Below are 20,389 nucleotides of genomic sequence, written 5' to 3' on the forward strand. Positions count from 1 at the left end.
ATTTGGCAATGTTATTTCTTATTTTCCTCTGCCAGAAGGTGTGGCCTCATTAAGACTGGGATCAGAGAGAGGATCTGTTTCTCAATTGCACAAAGCAAAAATCAAGCCATCATCTTGTTATTTTTGTTTTCTAAGTTTGACTTGCTCTCCTGAAGAATATTTAATTTTTAATCCTAAAATTTGTTACATCTGGGGGAATGTGATGTTACAGGCTGGACAAGCTCAGTGCATATATTGATATATTGGTTACTGCTCTACAGCTGCATGAAAACTCTCCTTGCAGTAAAAGCTGATGTTCTAGCTTTTTCTATTATCAACCCCTAACCTGTCCAATAGGAAGAATATAGAAAATAGGATTTCCTGTACGTAGGAAAACTGTAGAAACAGCTCCTTTGTTTGCAAAAATCTGAACCGGGAAGCTGGGAATAAGCTGTTCTGACACGCAAAAAAAAAAAAAAAAATTTAGAGATTACTCTTCCTGTAATATTAGAGATTAGGCTTTAATTAGGCTCAAAGTTAAGTACTTGAGTTTGTACTCCAGCCTCTCAGAAAAGCCCAAAAGAGATGGGTACTAAGACACTATTTTAGCCTTCTCTAAAGAACCCAGTCTATGTTTTCATTAAGACAATTAAGTAAGTGACCTAATTTTTTAGCAGCTGTATCTTAGAAAGGTTCCCATTTAAATGTATTGTCTATCAATTCAGAAACCTTGTTTTTAAAAGCCTTAACCAAAATTGATTCAGGTTTCATTGGCAGAGCTGAGTGACCTCAGACGTGACTTAAGACAGGAAGTGGTAGGGCCAGACATAGAAGGCATAGATGATTCAATCCATATTTCTTTGTGCATAAGGCAAGTAACACAATCACTTTTAACTAGCATGGCATTGTACGGAGCACCTTACCAATAGAAGATAAGGCTCCATGGGCTGAATCTTCTGCTAATATATATGACTACAGTACTGTCAAAGCAGGGGTCTAAGATGACTTTGTAGTCTTTAAGAATCTTTCTGAAGACATTAGGTGACTGAGGGAGGAAAGCTTAATTTTTCTGTTTCTTCAGTAAGCGAAGTTGAAAATGAGGGACAAAAGACAAATGAAGACTAAAGAGATGAATGTAAGTAGCAAAATAAATGTGCACAATCAAAAGGTAAAACAAATGTCTTGGTTTAAGACTATGGAACAGAATAATGCCATCAGATTGAAATTGTATGTGTAGCTGGTAATAACTTACGGTAAAAAAATAATAGAGTTTCAAAAATATAGAGCTTCAAGGCAACACTCAATTCATTGGTTGTCCTACAAGATAGGTAATGAACTACTAGTGTTACAGAGCAGTCAGCCTTATAAAGGAAGAAATATTTTGTTCTAGAAATTCTGTCATTGATCACCTTCCGACTGAAAAGACATTATTTTTCTAGCTGCATGCAAGAAACTCTCTGGCCTGATTCATTCTGAGTACATAAAGTGTTTCATATAAGTTCCTGACATGCATAGAAATAGGACTCTGATCGCTCCAAACACTCTTCTAGCCAGTCTGTCTCTGTCAGTCTTCCATCAATCTTCCTCTGGATTTCTGCTGCTTGGATGAAATTCCTCAGCATATCCAGGAGTTTCCCAATACCTAGTCACAACAATGCAGCTACCCTCATGAAATCAACCAGAACAGATTCTTCAGGCCTCCATGGAAATGGTCTTTCCTTTCACCACTTGGCAGAAAATATAGGAAGCCAATATTTGATTGGAGGGGGACGTTCTCCAGTTATTTCAGCACATTATACCAATGAGGAGTAACAGATAGTTTACTCCATAAAAACATGTTTACCTGCCTAAAAGTATTTGTTGATCACCTGTACAGCTGTTAAGATATATTCACAAGAAATTCACACAAATTATTGCTCATTTATTGGCAATTAACAGCCTCCTGCTTCTCAGAGTATAGATGTTTATGTACTTCTCATTGGCTGCACGTGAAAAACATCTGATGACTATGCCAATTGGATTCCAAGGCAAAGTCAAGTACAGAAAATCAAAAAAGCTGGATCTATTGGTAAATCAAGCCTTCATCCACTGCATAAATGGGGTAGATGATCATATTGATATTGTGATTTATTTATGCACTAATTTTTGAAAGAAAAGTTTTCGGCCATATTTGCCTGGTAGACATTATCACAGAGAATAAAAATCTCTGTGATAATGAGAGATTATCACAGAGATTTTACAAATCTAGCTCATCCGGAGATGGAAGCTTAGGTTTCTTCTGTAGAGGACTTTCCTTTGCCACCAATAGGAAAGGTTACTGAATCTCCATAGAGTATGTTTTCCTTACAGAAGCCCAAAAGAAACAAATGGAAGATAATGCTGATTTGATTCAAGAGGAATGCATATCAGAGAATGCAGATAACTCTACGGAAGAGCCAATTGAAGGAGGGCCAGATGCAGATGGGGATGGAGAAGATATGACTGATGGGATAGAGGAGGATTTTGATGAGGATGGCAGCAATGAGCTGGTAAGGAATAATCATGACCTGTCTGTCTATATGGTTCCTACAAGTAACCACAGAGAACCAACAGTCTGGATTAACAAAATAAGCTCAGAGCAGCACTGTGATGTTCTGTAACTAGTGCCCAGACCTATACTCCTCATACACAGTAATATCAATTAAGCATAGGAACCTCTGAGGAGAAACAAAAAAATATATTTTACTACATTTGGTGATTTTAGGAAGGAAATAAAATGTAGTTTAAATTGGTTTACATTTATTATTTTACACATGTAAAAGTGTAGAGTGCTTTTTTTTTTTTTTTTTTGGTTTTTTTCTTTTTCTTTAAACTGCTGCTTTTCAAAATTAAATAAGATTCCAAAATGGTGAACTTTTTCATTATTAAACACATGCTTTCCACAGTCCCGAGTGTCTATCTTCCATGTGTATACTCTGCGGGCTGTATTGGCAGATACAGATTTTTTTGATGGAAGGATTTTTTATTAAGAAATGTTTGGGTTTTCAGCTGCACCTTTCCTGAAATAAAAGCATTTAATTTAACTCCATTATGACACTAAACTCCTAAGTTCTTCTAGAGCAACATTAAGAAATATTTGGAAAGTGAGATTTATACCTTTCTATGCATTCCTAATAAGAATGGAACAGTAACAGTGGTTTAGCCTTTATAATACTCTCCCGTCCTTCCTGGTTTTCTTATTCTGCTTTGAGCTGAAAGAACTTTTGTTGCTCATTGTCATTGCTTGCATTTAAAAAATATTTAATCATGTGTGTACAGTAAAAATCTTTTAGTGAAGCAGCAGAAGTCAGTTAGCAAGGGACCCAGCAGAATCAACAGCAAGTCTGGAGTAACAGGGCATGTGAATAACCAGTGGTTTGTACTGCTTACTGCAAAAGCAATTTAAACCTACTTGTAATTTTTTCAGGCTTGTGTCCCGTTAGCCAGCCCAAAATTTGAATTTCTATATCCTGAGTAGCATTATTCCTGGAAGAAGCTACTAAAACCTGAATTCCTTCATCTTTTCACATGCAATGGAGAACAGACGACATTATCCCTTTTTCTTAAAGAGACAAGTTCTCCTCTTCCGATATAAGGGATGTCTGTAAGAAACTACCACTCTGAATTCGTAGGGAGTTGAAATTTTGTAATTAAGAAATACTTGTAAATATAATCTCCCACCACAGCTAATACCTGACCAGCTGAAGTGATTTTAGCAATAAGGGTGACCAGAGTTCAAGAAGAATTGTGGGTTTTGCACTAATTAGGCACCAGACTCCCCATTACAGACAACTAAGTGGGGATGTTAACATACAGTGCATTAGACTCTGATTGCTCAATGCTGTCATTTCACCCTGTGGATTCAACACACTTAGCATATATCAACACTATACAACACAAAACATAGAAGAACTTTTCATCTATCAGAGGCCTCAGCAGGAAAGACTCTATAAAGCAAGCAGCACAGGCAGAATTCATTAGCAGTGAAAGTCTGGAACTGGCACAGCCACATTTGCACACCTCTACTTCCAAGTTAAAAGGCCTTTCCAAGATTCATGTTATGGAACCAGTTGAAGAGCAGTGCAGTGCAGACATAGCTCCAAAGACAGCTCATAGGTCTGACACATGCATCTAAGGTGGGGTGGAGAACCAGCTCCAGTTTCTCTGCCTGTCATCACTAAGTGCATGAGTGCTGGGAGGAGGCAGCTCACTGCATGTGGAGAGTGGTGTCCTCTGCATTGCATCCTGGCATGAGTGGAATCCCCCCTATCCCAACATGATGGTAGCAAGGAAAAGCCAAGGAAGGGGACTTCTATGCATCCCCTCAGTCAGGTGCAGCCTGGTGCAATGCCAGAGCAGTGGAGCCAGTCAGCCTCATGCCTTCCACCTTCCCAAAGGCTGGGACTCACAAGCTGAGAAGCTGGCAGTACTGTGGACTTTAAAGCTTACAACTAAGATGGTCACTGATGTAAGATCCTTGTCCCTTTCATCCTCTCTTGCCATTTCCATCAAGTTTTGGAAGAGGTTACTTCACCTTCGTTTTCCTGCCTGCTGCAATGTGATAATAACACTTTCCTCTTTTGCAAAGCTGAGGGAGATTAGAGAATGCAAAATTGCAATGGATAGGATAAAGGATTGCCCAGCAAAGGATTGCTTCAAAGAAATCTCAGGGCATGGGTGTTTTCCACAGAAAGGCAATTATAAATTGAAATATGTATATTTCCTCTACAATTTTTTTATCCAGTCAGCAGTATCAGCCTGTACTTATAATATGAAGATGGTAGTTTTTGATGCATATTTTAATTTAGAGTGTTTTATACTGACATATATTTATGTAGATATACTGGCCAATTCCTGTAAGATTTAGTTCCTACTCCAATCATTGATAGCTCTGTAAAGGGAAAGACAGTAAGAATATTACCAAATATATAGTGAATACCCCTGTAGAAATACTTGGCAATTCAGTCTGCTTCTACCTATTCTGTGCCCTCTTATCTGAAATTGTCCTCTGTCTTTTCAAAAGTAAAGTAGATATATAAGCTTGTTATAAAGCAAGTCCTAAGAGATGTTGTTATTCTGTTTTATAAAAGCTAAATTATTTAGGAAATAAAGCTGACTAAGAGCAAATATGTAATTTTGGAATGAAAGTAGATACAAATCTTTTGAGAAAACAAAAGAAAGGTTAAGAATTAAACATGTTAAATGTGACAAGAGTAAGAAAAACTTTTCACATAAGAAAAACATTACTATTTTGTGTAAACTAATAACATTGGACTTGGAATTTAAAAAAAAATCCTCCAAAAGGCTTTTTTTAAAATGAAATCTATAATGTTTTCCAAATATAGAGCTAAGGGAATTTAAGACAATGTTTAAGAAAATACTTTCTTCCACCATTAAGACCAGCAGAGGAAACAGAAAAATATTTAAATGGGCAAAGCTAATGCCCTGAAATCAGTTCAGCACGAAAATTTAATTGTGAGTCCACTAGTATGAAAAATATTAATAGAGGGAAACAGGGAAATTACTTAAATTTAGATCTTAACCTCTAGTGAGTTCTTCAGATTTATCTGTAAATCTTCTGCCAGGTCATTTTCCAAAACCTGCTGAAAGGAAGTTATTCAAAAAGGTCACACCCACTGCCAGAGTCCAGGTGCTGCCACAGTGAAGCCTCTGAATCCATATATGTGGGTCTCCATCTTTTTAGCAGAGGACTCAAAAATACATTTCTTTCTTTATTTCTAATTCTAACTTGCAAAGGAAGCAACTACGCAGGATGTATGCTGTGGGTTTAGGTGGTAGGATCAGTTCTTTAAATTCACACACTGTCTATTTGAAGGAACAGGTTACTGCACATTAACTGAGTGATGGCAGCTGTCCTCATACCTGCTTTCAGCCTAGATCAACTGTAAAGAAAGACACAGTCTGAGTTAATTCAGCCATGGATTTAAGAACCCTTCAGTTGTCTGCCCTGCTGCACACACAAAACAACTCCACACTCAACAGCTGCACACCTTTTTCCTCCACCATACAGAACAGGATGTTGTTCAACCTTGCATTGTAATTTTCAATTACTAAAGACATGCCCACAAACAGTCATTATGGCTCAGCTAAAGTGTGAAGAAGTTTGTGCAGCAGTAACTTGATTGCCCATCTGAACTCCAATTTCAGACATGATGCATTTAAGGCACCTGCTGCAATCATCAAACACCACCTCTTGAGAAATTCTCTTTTGTACTATTTGCCCAAAAGTGTCTCTCTGTAAATTTCTCCAATGTTTCAGACACTCCGGCGTGAAGGATCTCCTGAGAAAAATTCCCAAAGAACTTTGCTGCATTTCTATACTGAAGAGTTCTTTAAAAAGTGATCTCAGAAACATGATCCATCAACATATGAATATGTTAAAGAGGTGGCTTCAAGCTGCTCAGTGAAGTCCACCATAAGCTTTCATCCACATGCTCTCACATGGCCTCTCACTCCCGCCTGCCTGTACGAGGGCATGCATACTTTGTAGTTTTATATATATATAAAATAGTCCCTGGTTTATTATGTAGCTCCTGAGCTTACTTTACAATTCATGTCACTTAACTGACCATCAGAGGTAGTGAGAAGGATTGAAAACTTCAGGTCTATTTCCTCTGCTCCTTTTAGGTAAAAAAAACAAGTAGTTGGTTATCCCAGACTTTACTGGACCCATAATTCAGACTTTCCAGACTTTCATTCAATGTAATTCATTGCTGAATTTTTCTTTTCATTCAATGTTCCTAACATTGGACAGTTTCTAGTAGCAGTGAACTTAAAATTCCTGTGTTCCTTCCTAGTGCATGCCTTTTAATTTAAATTGTCCCTCAACAGTGTTATGACGAAGACAACACACCCATCCTATTTTATGTAAAATGGGCTCTCATGAAGAAAAATCTTTATGTTTACTAAATTAAGTTCACACAAAAATCACAAATGGGTCACAAATTACCCAAACACAAATCTCCAGCGATATCAAGCAGGTCTTGTGTGTCTGCCATGCCTTTAAATTTTAAGTAGTGGGAAGGAAAACAAATCTTTTCTTACCCCTGTGGCTGCACAGGGGGAACAGAAAAGTGATATTTGCAACCCAGTCCAACACATTACAATATTTGAGAAGCAGCTTGTCCTCAATTCCTCAACAACAAGTTCCTTCCTAATAGAAATAGCATTAATATTGTGTGGCCTGGCTGAAAGATTGAAGGAAGAATATTTCGGAATGAGCATGCTTGGTGGTTCCCTAATTCTGCTGATTTAGCACATAGACAACCCAGTGCAGACTCAGAACATTCCATATATCTTCTCTGAACTTGTTTCAAAGAGTGCTAATCAATCATTGAGGAAGCACTGATCAAGTCATTGCAGCCCCCTTGTAAATAAAACAGGTAGCTACAAGTTACTTCACTGAAAGCCTGAAGCATTATAGATTTGGGAAAAAAACCACAAAATACTTTTAGCCAATGGTTAATAAAATACCAAAAAAATAATTAACTGTAATGAATTATACACAAGCACTCATATATGTATTACATTGCCCGAGAATAATGGTTCCTATCAAACTGTCAGCCTTTCATAGTAAATAACTATAATAGTAATAGCATGGTAGTGGTCCAGTAGTTGAGTATTCAGTACAGCAAACTGTTTTCTGGTAGAGTATATGAGGCAAATACAGTAGATTTATGGTGTCATTACTCAGAGCAGACGTTGGTTACTGCTTGGTTGGAATTTGAAGGATATATTCACAATCACAGCATTGTTTCTATGCTGGTGTAGCTGTGCTACAAGTAATGAAGCCAGACAAGCCTTATTAGACGGGATTTCCACAATAATGAGTCAAATTTCATGAGATGTTGTAAGAGGAATTTTTATTAAATTATTTTAGAACAAAAGATACAAAGACTATGAAAAGCCCAGTTCTGGTTGCACTGTAGATTTATAGCAGTTATTTCAACAACATTTATAGTTCCCTTTCTATTAAGTATATTTTAGTTGTATTTACCTCTCAAAGGTATTTGATTTCTTACTCTTGTCCTTTTCTCCACTTCCACACTGCATGTTTTCAGTCTATCAAATTTGTTTCTAACATCTGATAGAGAATGTTTCAAATATTAATACAAGAAACTGCCACAGACATAAAACTCAGGATAATCCTCTTGCTGCACTTATTTTCATAATGCAAAGTAAAACCATTATGATATAATAATAGCTATATTTCTTGTAGAAATTGATGCCATTACCATTTAAATCAATGGAACCAACTAGCACTGTGGCTAAAGCTCATCAAAAACATTTCCCTCTTTTCACAGATGGGTGATTTAGATGCTTACAGGTACACTATCAAAGGTATTAGCAAAAGTGTTTTTAATATGACGTTGTAGAAGAGTAACTAGCCAAGGTTCACTGTAGTGCTGTATAGCACAGTCATTTGAACAACGATTCAAAACCGCCAAAGCATAAATCATAGTTACCATACTAAAAGGTTTTGTATAATATCAGTCACTTCCCAAACATCTGCCATTGGTAAATGGTCTGTCTGCTTCAAGAAGTAACCTTGAGAGGCATCCCAGCTCAAGGGGAAGCCACCACCCAGCAGCCAGGTTGCTTGGCTGGGAGAGCTCAAAGAAGGCCCATTTAGGCTGTCAGATTTGTGGAATAAGTGGCTGGATTGTAGTCAAATTATATGCAATGGGACTCCCTGCACCCACAACTCTCTTTGTTCCTTGATAAGAGAGACTTTGAAAAGCTATCTGCTGTTCATGTGTTAATTGCATGAAAGGTGTTCCAACATCACCTACGACAATGCTCCCAGGGCCACTCATTGCCTTTGTGGGTCTTCAGAGAACAGACTGCAGCTAGAGGAGTTCTTGGCTGTCTGGGCTATGGCTCAGGCCTTTACCTCCTTCAGAGTCCGAACCAAATTACCACTAGTTTGGTAAAGGGGTTGATTGTATGCATCACACCCCTCTTATAAGTAGCTAAAGTGAAATTTAGCAAATTTGTATGAAACTTTGAAACTTTCCTTGTTTTAATTATTTTGTATGAAATTCAACAATGAAAATACTCAGCAGAAAGTAAAATAAAATCTACATAAAAAGAACTAAAATTTGTCTGATTCATTTAATGTAGTTTAAACCCAGTTTCAAGTAACAAGATTAATCAAATACGTGACTGTGCGATAGTATTGTTAGTACTTAATTTATCTTTGTAATTAAACTAGATTTTTCATTGTCCATTTAGATGCCTGTTTTTTCAGTCCATAACATCAGGACAGACAAGACTGACTCTTCTATTATCAACCAAATTAAGCTGATTAGGCTTGTCAAAAAGATCAGTAGCTATTCTGACAACTTGCAGCTTTCTGAATGGACTTGTACAGGACTACTTAGAAAATAAAAGACAAACCTTGTAATTAATGGCAATGGCTGAAGCAATGTTGTACCAGAAATCTTATGCAGCTTACTTTAAAAATCACTAAGATAACACAAATTTTTTTCTTTTCTATTGAGCTTACCATTCATTGAAATCTTGCATTCAGTGTCAGGGAAACATGATGTTCTTCATTCCCAAGACAAATGAATAGGTAAAAGACTGTGTTCACTTGATAAACATCAGTGTGAGATGTTTGTACTTGAGCAACTTAAGAAAGTCATTAGGGGCACCATACCTGACAGATACTAATTCCTTGTACCTTCTAAAGCTGCAGTAAATCTAATAACTTGGGATTGAAAAAATGGAGAAAGTACTAAAAGCATGACATGAAATCAAAAATTGTAAGAAACTTCCTGACATGCCCTTTTGTTATCTTTAATATATGCAGTAGCACAATAGAGGTGTTTGCTTTTCACCCAGTGTTAACATGAGTCATTGGAAGGACCTTGGTATTGCCCCTCCTCCCCATTTTTCCTGGCAGTCAATTTATCAGAGGAAGATTTCCTAAGTGGTGTTCAGAGTTTTAACTGGTTTATTACTGACTACATAATGTTTTTCCCATTGTTATTTAAATCCTATCCTGTACATATCACATGGGAATCTGCATAAAATGCAGTCAATGTTATCATGCATTTTGTGTCTCCTTCTACTAGATTTTCTTGTCTGTAATTGCATTTTTGTAAAACAAATAAGCAAAATAATTTTATTGAATTCAGATCTATTCCTCTGAATCTGCTCTACATCATTTAGTTCCCAGTTAAAAAATCCTCAAAACTTGAAATCATGAAACTTTTAAAACATTGTAATGCAAATAATATACTTAATTTACAGAATTAGAATCTTATGGATTTGATTAAAAAGAGCTTGAAAATAATGGGTTTTCTCTTATATTTATCTCATTTTTAAGGAAAGTATGTGGGATCAGGAGTTTTGGGTCCTGTTCTCAGCTTTGACACTGAGTCCATGTGGTAGGCAATGTGTCTCAGAAGACTGAATGTGCAGGTAGAATTAGCACCTCTTTCTGAGGTCAGACCAACAGCTGCCTTTCTTTGACATGTAAGAAAGGAGCATTCACAGCTATTTAAACTTATAAAAATTAAACGCTTTCCAGTAAAGAAAAATATCTGTGGAACAACAGGCAATATATTCTTCAATGAATCTGTTTTACTTTTTTCATTGCACCCTGACATCTCCTTGACCCGTCTCAGTCATCATTTAATAAGATAGTCATGGTGTTTGATAATTTTGAGACCGCAAATATTTAATTTTAATGTCTCAGGTTCCATCAAAAACACCTGCTTTGCCTCCAACTTCAAAACAAAACAAAACCACACACCAATCAGTGAATTTAATCAGAGGTAAACAATGCTGTCAGATCAGGCCAAAAATTCTCTTAGACATGTAAACAAAATACTTGCCTAAATGAGATGAACTCTTCTCTGATAGAATTTAGTTGACCTTAATATTCAGTATTAGTAGCATCATTATTTATACTTAGTTTAAGTAGATCCAAATTAGCTCCACAGATTTTGCTGGCCCAAAATTTATGAGCACAGAGTCAACCTCTGAGTGAAGTGCAGAAACAAGGACAGCCAAACACCTACCTCTTAGAGGCAAATCTGGATCCTTTTACAGGTGAGGACGATGATGACGTCTAAAAAATATCACAGACTTTTTGCTGTACCTTATGGCTGAAAAAGAAACATCAGAAATTAAAGTAACTCAACACTTTAAATAAGAAGACTGATTTTATTTTCCACCCATAAATATTTTTGCCAATAATTTTAACTAATTCTGGTGGAGCAGCCCTTCTTTTACTTCCCTGTACTTTGGCTGACTCCAGTAAAGTCTGGGTGACTTGCTGAACGTGCTGCACTGGGTTTTGCTCACCCATCATTTACAACCAACCGTCCCCATCTGTGTATAGGGGGAATGAGCATGGGAACAGTAACCTAGTATAGAAACCAAAGCAGCAGTATAAGGTGTGCTGGGAAAGTGGTGGATGGGAAAGGGGACACTGGTGCTTTCTAGGCATTCACTGGGACACAGAAATCCTCTGGAAAAACTCAGGATAGCCATTGGGTCTGTACTATGGATTTGAGTCTATCGGCTTAATCATCAAATTCTAAGATTTAACTGAAATTGAGCAAATGTCATGCATCACACATTTTTCCTGGTGTGTCAGTCTTTGAAAATAAATAGCTTTAGTTCCCTAAGAAAACACTAATTTCACAGGCTTTATCAGTAACCTTGAGCATCAAAAATGCAGAATGGGAAATCCTCAAAGGAAACATTTTTCTGTTGAAATCCTTCACTCAAGTAAAGAGGTGCAAACATTGAAAAGCCAAAAGATTGATATTTTTCCATATTAAAAGGCAGAAATTGTAAATGTTTTTAAATTGCAGAGCCACTACAGCTAGTGACCCAATTATTCCAAAAGGTCTCCATTTTTTTTAGAAAATATAAATGTGTTACTAAGAAGATTTTCTGCATGATTAATATCAAAACATGAAAGGCAGATTGAATTTATCCACACATAGGCATTTACATACCTCAGAAAAGGAAGTTATTTAGAAGGTGATAGAACTGTAATTGCCATTTCAGCAACAACAACAAAAAAAAAAGCAATCAGTGAGAATAAGACAAGCTCAGTCTGCCAAAATGAAGATTTGGAAGTTAATCAAATACCAACTTACCTGGCTTGTCATGCTGCTATGTGTGTCTGAAGTTTCCAAATTGTTGTTGCTATTGATTTCTAAAATTACACTATAGTTCTGTAGTCTTTCAAAAGAAGCAAAGTGTTTTCCAGACCAAATATATAAAGAATGGAAAGGCTAAATTCTTCTCTGCTTCCTCTTTGCAGGATTATAATAATCCTTTCTCAGCTATTATGAGATTCTGTACCATTTGCAGACCACAACTTGACCCCAAGTCCAACATTTTGCTTTGTAAATTTTATTTTAAAATTAATGTCTTGAAATCATCATAAAACCAAAATTTTATGCACTACTGTGCACTGTGCATTCAAATAAGAATTACAAAGGAAAATACAAATAAAAAACTGTTCTAAATAGGACCATCTTTTATTGCCATTTCCACCTGGATCACACTGCCATAACAAGACTTTCACAGATGACAGTTTTAAGCATATAATTCTACATCCTGTATATTCAATTGACTGTCTTAATTCATTATTCTGTCACCATTTAAGTATTCATTTTGCATTGTTTGTCTCATTCCACTCCTGCTTCCTATGGTTTACTCTGGACTTTCCCAGTATCTCTGTCTCATGTTATATGCTTCCAATATGTTCTTCCAGCACTCTCTCCTTCCCATTTCTTTTCTGTTTTTTTATGCCACTCCACCTGGCTGTTCAGTTGAGTAAAACTTCTGCCTCCAAGTACCTGAAAAATCTCCAATTGGTTAGACAGAACACTCCTCATCTCAATACATGGAGATGTATTCCTGTCATTGCCTACAATTATTTTGCCTGGAATGGATGCCCTTTGGTTTTTGATACCTATCTAAACTCTAATTTAGCAATAGTGAGAAAGTTTATTAGGTGCTTTCTGCATAATTACTTTAAGGCAATTCTTCTTGTAAGCTCCTACTTTAATTTATTTTAAAAACGCACTTTTAAAATGTAGACATGTTAAACTGCCTCAGGGTACAAGTTCTAGTAGTTCCTTTATGCATTAAACTGTGTGCTCAAAACTGTACCCTTGTCATTAGAAGGACAAGAACTTTTGTCATGACCATTAATACTAATTGGGCCACCTAATCTCACACTAGAGAATTCCTACTCCTCACAGTAAGCAGAGATTAATTCAGTAGGAATTTTAGTCTACAGCTTTTTTACACCATCCTGTAACTTAAAAGCATTTCCTCTGTAGCATTCAGGATGATAAAGTACAGAACTTACAATGAATCATGATAGTACTCAGTTGGACTTGCTTCTCACGGAGCAGGCACCATCCCAAGAAACAGAAAACACCCAGGGATCTCCAATGAGAGCCACACCCCTGGGAATTTGCTATGAATATCCACTCACATGCAGGGATAAACTAAGGTGTAACATTTTTTACTCTACTTTATTTGGCACTGGATCCCAATAAGGTGTTGAGTGTCCCTCAAGGCACATTGGTATGGGCTGAGGGAATTCTGTGGACAGCACCAGGCAGTGATACATTACTGTATTACCATCATCTCAACTGCAGTGTGTCCTCGCTACCACTCTCCAAATATTGGATCCTGTCTCCACCACTACGCCCAAAAGCATTTATCACAATTCTGCCTGGACTCTGAGAAAGAAAAGATGATGGTCCAGGGGAAAAATCAGTATCTGATAGAGCTATCTTATTCTTCCTGCTGATTTTTATTGGACAAACAAGTGAAACAGAGCATTTTAATACAGAGAAGATAGAAGTTTGTTTTCACTGATGACTGAAGTAATCATTCTCACATGTACTCACACAAATTCTAGCACTTCAAAGCAATTAAGCTGTTCACTGAACAGAAAAAGGATTCTGTAATGTTTTTAGCAATTAAAGTATGATTGACAGAGTCCAAAACATAATGATTAGGTTTCATCAGTTGAAGAAGGGTTTAAAGAAGGTGCAAGTGGTTCTTTTATTTATCCTTTATTAATATTTATCAAACAGTACAATCCCTCTATTTGTTAAATGCAGTGAACATTCTATCACTAGTTCACTACAAAAAATTTTGCATTACTGCCATCATTTTGTTTTTCATGTTTTACAAAAGTTACAATTGAAAGCAGCAAAAGTGTGATACACATTTGCATTCCCCTGCTCACACCTACTGAATTGAGCATTTACATTACATTTGGGGGCATTAAACTAAACCACCCTTATGACTGTTACTGAGTTAGAGATTTGATGCTTAAATCAAGGGACAAAGTGCAAGGTGTACCTCAAATGAAAACAGCTGTGAAATCAGCGTGACAGCTAATATAAATTCAGTGTTCCTTGGTAAGCCCTGCTTGTTCCTTGTGGTTTTCCATTGATTATGAAGAATGCTGTGTAAAAGCCAACAAATGTGCATGTCCCCATGGTACCTTACAATTATAAATTACAGTGTTTTGCACTCAGAGTGAGTGCCTGCTTAAGAGAAAAGGAGGATATTGCCTTGAGTTAGACAAAGGAAATAAACAAGAATGGCATTTTGCATTACTACTTTCTGTACTGCATTATGATTTTTCTCATTTTACATAAATATCTAGATCAATAATGGCTAACTAAGTTTTGGCTATTTTTTTGTGTTTGTTTTGCGGCTGCTTTTTTTTTTTTTTTTTTTATGCCTGCTCTGCAGATAGATTCCATTTTTCATCTCTTTGGCTTTCCAGAAAGTGCATTTCATAATCAAAAGAAATTATTAGAGATGAAACAGGGTATGCTATCCTCGAGGACATCAGATCAGCATCTGTAGACCTGGATTCAGAATTCTCAGTTATACAGATAACAGTATTAGGAGTGAACATCAGATGTAATGAAAGCAGTTGTGCTACAATTGCAGTTTGAGGAAGCACAGGTGTGAGGGCCAGCGTTGGAAGGGAAAGAACAGTGTACCTGCTGCATTTTAATGGGGCTTACTGTTGTTTTGCAGAAAGTGATGTATGGCAGTCATATAACCTCCTGTCAAAGCATAGTCAGACACCAGCAGAAACCTAGAAAGGTGTCAAGCATCGTCTCCTACTCAAGAGAACCCTGCAAGAGATAGATGTGCAATTTTACCAAGCAGTGGTCAGCAGTAGCTTCAGATGCCTCCATTACAGTTATAAAAATGAGAATTCCAGTCCTGAGAATGGAGGGAAAAGAGACAAGAGAGTAAGAGGAAGGATACTTGAGGCTTTGGGTTTCAAGTTCACATGTATATGTGAACCATCATCTATCCATCCTCTTTGTAGCTGCATTTTCTGAGAGTTTCTAAGATTAATGCTATCATAAAAGCCATTCAGAGCAAAGGATTTTCTAAAAACAAGTGCATTTTGTCAGATGAATGTCTTTCATATATTTTGGATGCTCTTATTGCTTCTAATTATTGTGGGGTGAACCATACCGTGAAGTCTGTAACAACTATATTCTGTGGGTCTTTTCTTTATGCATTTTCTGAACAAGGTAAGATTTTAATCATGTAAACCTTTTGTGTCATTTAGTCATAGCACATTCCTAATATTTCCTCCCAAAAACATATGCTGAATTTACTGTCCCATACAGTAAGATTTATTCCTGTACATTTACCCAGAATGCTCTTCCCATAAATCGGGTGAGAAGGAAACTATTTAATGTTGGCTTTCCAGTGTTATATACAATGTGTATAGTTAAAATTAATTTAATCTAGTAGAATTTGATTTTGGCAAAAATTTCAGAAGGTTTGTACTAGAACTATAAAAACAGTAGCAAAAGCATTTTTGGAAGACTGAAATACAGTGTTAGGCCTAAGAAGAGTGTTTTCAACACCTCATGCTCAAAAAGCCACGCAGATAGGGAAAAAAGCAGCAGAAATAATATCAGGTGGAAAATGAACCAATAAATATTCCATAAACTCTCTCCATCTTTTTTTCAGAGATTATGATGGCAATTAGGACAGTATATAGAGTTTCTTTGATATTGTCTACGGATGCCAAGTCTATATGCTCAGTTGAGTTATTCAATTCTTAAAATGCATTATGTCCAAATCACACTTTCTAAAGTGGTTTTCTGTTAGAACTACATCAAATGAAAGCCTTATTACTGTCTTAAATGTAATTCAGTTCATCCTTGTTGTGTCAGGAGATGTTTTTATATATAAGGGGAAAGAAATGAAAAAATTTTTTAAAAGCCCACTAGTCATCATGAGGGTTTTTTAATATCATCAGCACTGCCATAAAGGCAGATGATAAATGGCACACTATTCAGAAGAAAGAAATAGAATGAAATTAGCATTGAATTACTCTATATTAATCATAGCCCTGGATTCCTGTCATTACAGGGAAAATAAAAGTTTGCCTCTTTCAGATTTTAATGTTTCTTCTCAGATTTTACCATTATTTGTAGTGAGAGGGAAATAAGAAATACACGTACTGAAGGAAGAACACAGGAATATTTTGGACTGGCAGGGCTGCTAAATTTTTATCACTGTTTCCAACCAACGGCAAAGCAGCATTGGTGACTTGGTTAGCAACATTAATGTTTCACAATAGTAATCTAATGAAGCTCTTTAGTGCTGTGATAGGTAAAGTTTTGAAAGGTTTATGGCAAGGGAAAAAAGCTTTGATAAATAACTTGAAAATCTGCCTCTTATTGTTTTCATAATTGTTCCTTCTTATAATGGCACAATGGAACGGCAAAGCATAGTTGAAGAAAGGGGTAGAAAAGAGGAACTGTCTTTGGAGCAAATAGGATGTACAGTGGGTTTTTTTTCTTTTTGTTATTTTTACTCCTTCTAAGATGAATAGCTAGTTAAAAACCATTAAGCCTCTCTCAGACTTAAAGGAAGAATTTAAAGGTCTTTTTTATTATAGCTAGTCTCTAGGGATCAGACTAAAATATGAGACCTGAAGATTTTTTTTCTGTGCAAGTAGAGAATAATAGTTTCTGGGTTAACTTAAAAAAGAAAATTCTGGGATCTCTCACATGAGCTTTTCTCCCTAATCCTGGTTACTGGTGAAGACCACAACCACAGACCTGGTGTTCTCTTTGCAATGAAAGGGAAATCTGATGCCTGACTTCTTCAAAGGTCAGGAGCCCAGTCCTGCAACAACTTGGATTTTTCTGGAAAACCAGGTTTTCAGTAAATGGAAATTTTAACAGTTTTTTTTTTCTTTTTTTTCTTCTTTTTTTAATCTTTGTTGTTGTTGTTGTTTGGTTTGGTTTGGCTTGGTTTGGTTTGGCTTAGGTTTTGGGGGTTTTTTGTTTGTTTGTTTGTTTGTTTTTTCATTGAAGGAGGTAGAAATAGGCTGACAAGAACATCTGGAAGCCTTTCAGCCTTTGATCACAAGTGCACCAGGTTTCATCAGCTGTTTCCTTTTTCAGTTATAAAACAAGATAGACTCCACCTTCCCCCCCAAAAAAGAGTGCAGAAAAGATTGGCCGAAAGATATTTTTCTGGTCAAAATTAAAAAAAAAAAAAAAAAAAAAAACTTGGGTTGAAAATTTCACTGTAAAAAAAGAAACCATCTACTTACCACTGCTAACATTTTCTACTGTCAGTTTTCCAAACAGATGCAATTAGGAAAGTGTTGTCAGTTTCCCTGTGGGTAGGTGGAGCTGGTGTGCCTTATGCTCCCCTACAGCATCACTCAATGCTCACTTGGAGCTGCTAGCATTAATGGGTCACATAGCAGGACTCAGATATTTAGATGCAACCTGCCTCCAGCCTCTGCTGGAAGAATGAACCTTAAAAAGTGTTGGCTAACACTGGACTTTTGTGTTTTCACAGCGTGGCTGATAAAGCAACAAAAGAAATCAAAGGATATACAGTTATATCCTATGGCAGGTACACAAAAACAATAGCAAAATAGGCAAAGTAAAAAGGAAGCTACTGAGGAAAAATACATCTGGTAACTGTAGGCATTGCTGAGAGCACACAGCCAATGGAGTAAGGTACATAAATAGCATGATGGGATTGAAGCAAAAAATTCTTCATGCAATTTATTTAGATTGAATGCTATTATGCAAATAAAGCATTTCATTGCAAAGCAGCCAAGATACACTATTCTATTTCCTGCTGCTAAAATAGAAATTATTCAGGAGTTGTTTGCATAGCATTATTGAGGGGAGCTATACTTCAGCTTCAATAGCTCTTGCTTGATTTGCTGTAATTATTTTGGGCCATGCAGTCAACTCAAGACTGTTGTACAGTCCTGACTGTCCACTGCTGCAGGAACACTATTCTTCTTTTAACCTTCAATGGCTTAAGGTGGGAAAGCATAATAGACATTTATATTTGCTTGATTTGTGAAAAAGTCAAGTCATAGTCCTCTTGGCTCTTTTCCCCAGCTGTCTTGCTTTCTTTTTGAGGTTCTCCTGGAAGAAATTCTAAGCTTTCATACTAAAGCAAACATTTCATTTCTCAGTTTCTACAGATCAAGTGATGAAATGTCATGTGTGAACCCCCTGAAGGCTGAGAAGAGAAACTCTGACTTCCCCACAGAAAATTGAGAACTGCAGTTTCTTACTGGCTGACAACAACTTTGACTCAATTTGTATGAAACTCAATTTACTTATTAAAATGGACATTATTGTTCAAATATTAGAAACTCCATTTCTTATATGTTCTAAGCTGTACAATTGTCAGATTTTTATGGTTTAGATTGTAAATGTGGTTTTCTCTGGCTAATTATTGGTATTATTTTTTTAATTTTGATGTCTTAAAGGCCAATGTACTGTATCATAATAATATGAAGGACGTATTTAACAGGTGTGGAAAACACTGTATACAAATGTATATTTCTAAAAGCTATTTTTATGATTAGCACATATTACGGTTTTACCATATTTAGACTCAGTTGATATTGCACTTCTTTGTTTACCACTTAGTTCAAACAAGACCATTTTTATCAGTGCCATAGTTAAATACATTGTATGGTATTTTCCATTATTTTATTCAATTTATTTGTCATTGGAAATAATTGCATTTGGTAATAGAATAGCTTCTAAAAAGTGAAAATGTCAAAATAAGACAGCAATCCTTGATAAACTGTAAATTGCATCCTCCTGTAAATGCCCTTCTTCAGATAAGTCCTCTCTGTGATGCCATTCATCAGACAGTTGTTACAGCTGTTCTTGCAAATCTTTAAAGGCAGTTTGTTGCTACCATGGAAAGTCAGTCAGCCTCCTGTCTAGCCAGAAAAAGTACTTATAGTCTGCCAATACCTGACAGCCTGAGTTAGCCTACTTATTACTTTTTGGGTTCTTTTCTGGCAGTAATCTTTCCACCCACAAACTCCTAAGGCCCTCATTAAATCCTGAAGTTGGAATAATTAATTATTACAGACATAGGGGGAAACTCAGTATAGAATTTCTTAAAAAATCATATTTCCTTTCAAACAGAATGGATGCATTATTTCTTTTGTGTTACTGAGACATTAAAGGTAAAAAAGCATACAGGCACAAGGACTTCTTCCCCTAGAAAAGTACCAACTTGTTCACCATCCCAAAGTCGGACCTCTTTAGCATTGCAGATGACATGAAACAAGGAATATGTATTTATTCATCCACATTTTACGTGAGTGGTACTCATATAAAAAGAGACATGTCTTTAAAGTGATTGCAGGCTAAATAAATTATTTATTAACTACAGCCTCCCAAGAGGGAGAGGCATTAATTTAGGAAGTATATTACACAGTCAAATGGAGCACAAACCCAATCTGCAGCATTAAGCCCTGACCACTGAGCCCCATGACTGGGGTACTTGCTATTTCAGATCATCCAGCACTACAAAAATGAACTCTTGCATTGCCCTTTCAAACATTCTCTGTAGGCTGAAAACAGGAGGAAACAAAAGGTATCAGAGAGACTTTTTAAAAGATCTAACTTTAAATTTCTGTTTTAAAAAGCAGTTTCTGAGATTCACCTCAAGTAGTGCGGGTGTAAGCTGGTGGGAGCTCAAGGTCTCTGCTCAGGTTTCTGGCATGGGGACCATCAACAACGAAGGACTGATATTTTTCAAAAATTTGGAAGCAAAGCATACATTTTAATTACCTATTACTGAGTGAGAATTTTTTTCACTAGGTAGCTATGTAACATTGCACTCTCAGTTACGTTTGTGTACCTTATATTTAGCTTGTCTATTGTATGTGGAGTTACATGGTTTACACAAGTGCTGAGTAGTACCCAGCTCCTTAAATAAGGAAAGACTAGTATAAGTAGTTACACCTGAGCATAAAGAACTGCACCTTCAGAATTTGTCAGGGCTAACTCTCCAAGAAAAGTGCAGGAAAAAA

At 36.5% G+C, this 20,389-nt stretch overlaps 1 protein-coding gene across 14 annotated transcripts in view; it reads left to right on the forward strand.

Moving 5' to 3' along the window:
* RALYL (RALY RNA binding protein like) overlaps positions 1-19,495 on the forward strand; it is a 370,447-nt gene extending 350,952 nt beyond the window's left edge. For 12 of the 14 annotated variants that reach the window (XM_038127993.1, XM_038127994.1, XM_038127978.1 and 9 more), the window contains 2 exons: positions 2,329-2,507; positions 18,521-19,495. In XM_038127993.1, coding sequence (XP_037983921.1) covers positions 2,329-2,507; positions 18,521-18,538 — 197 coding nt within the window. In that variant the 3' untranslated portion in view covers positions 18,539-19,495. The remainder of the gene's footprint in view (positions 1-2,328; positions 2,508-18,520) is intronic. The other 2 variants (XM_038127990.1, XM_038127992.1) reach the window with 1 other exon arrangement.
* The last annotated feature ends 894 nt before the right edge of the window (positions 19,496-20,389 follow it).

Source organism: Motacilla alba, chromosome 2 (genome assembly GCF_015832195.1).
Source record: "Motacilla alba alba isolate MOTALB_02 chromosome 2, Motacilla_alba_V1.0_pri, whole genome shotgun sequence".
NCBI classification, from domain to species: Eukaryota; Metazoa; Chordata; class Aves; order Passeriformes; family Motacillidae; genus Motacilla; species Motacilla alba.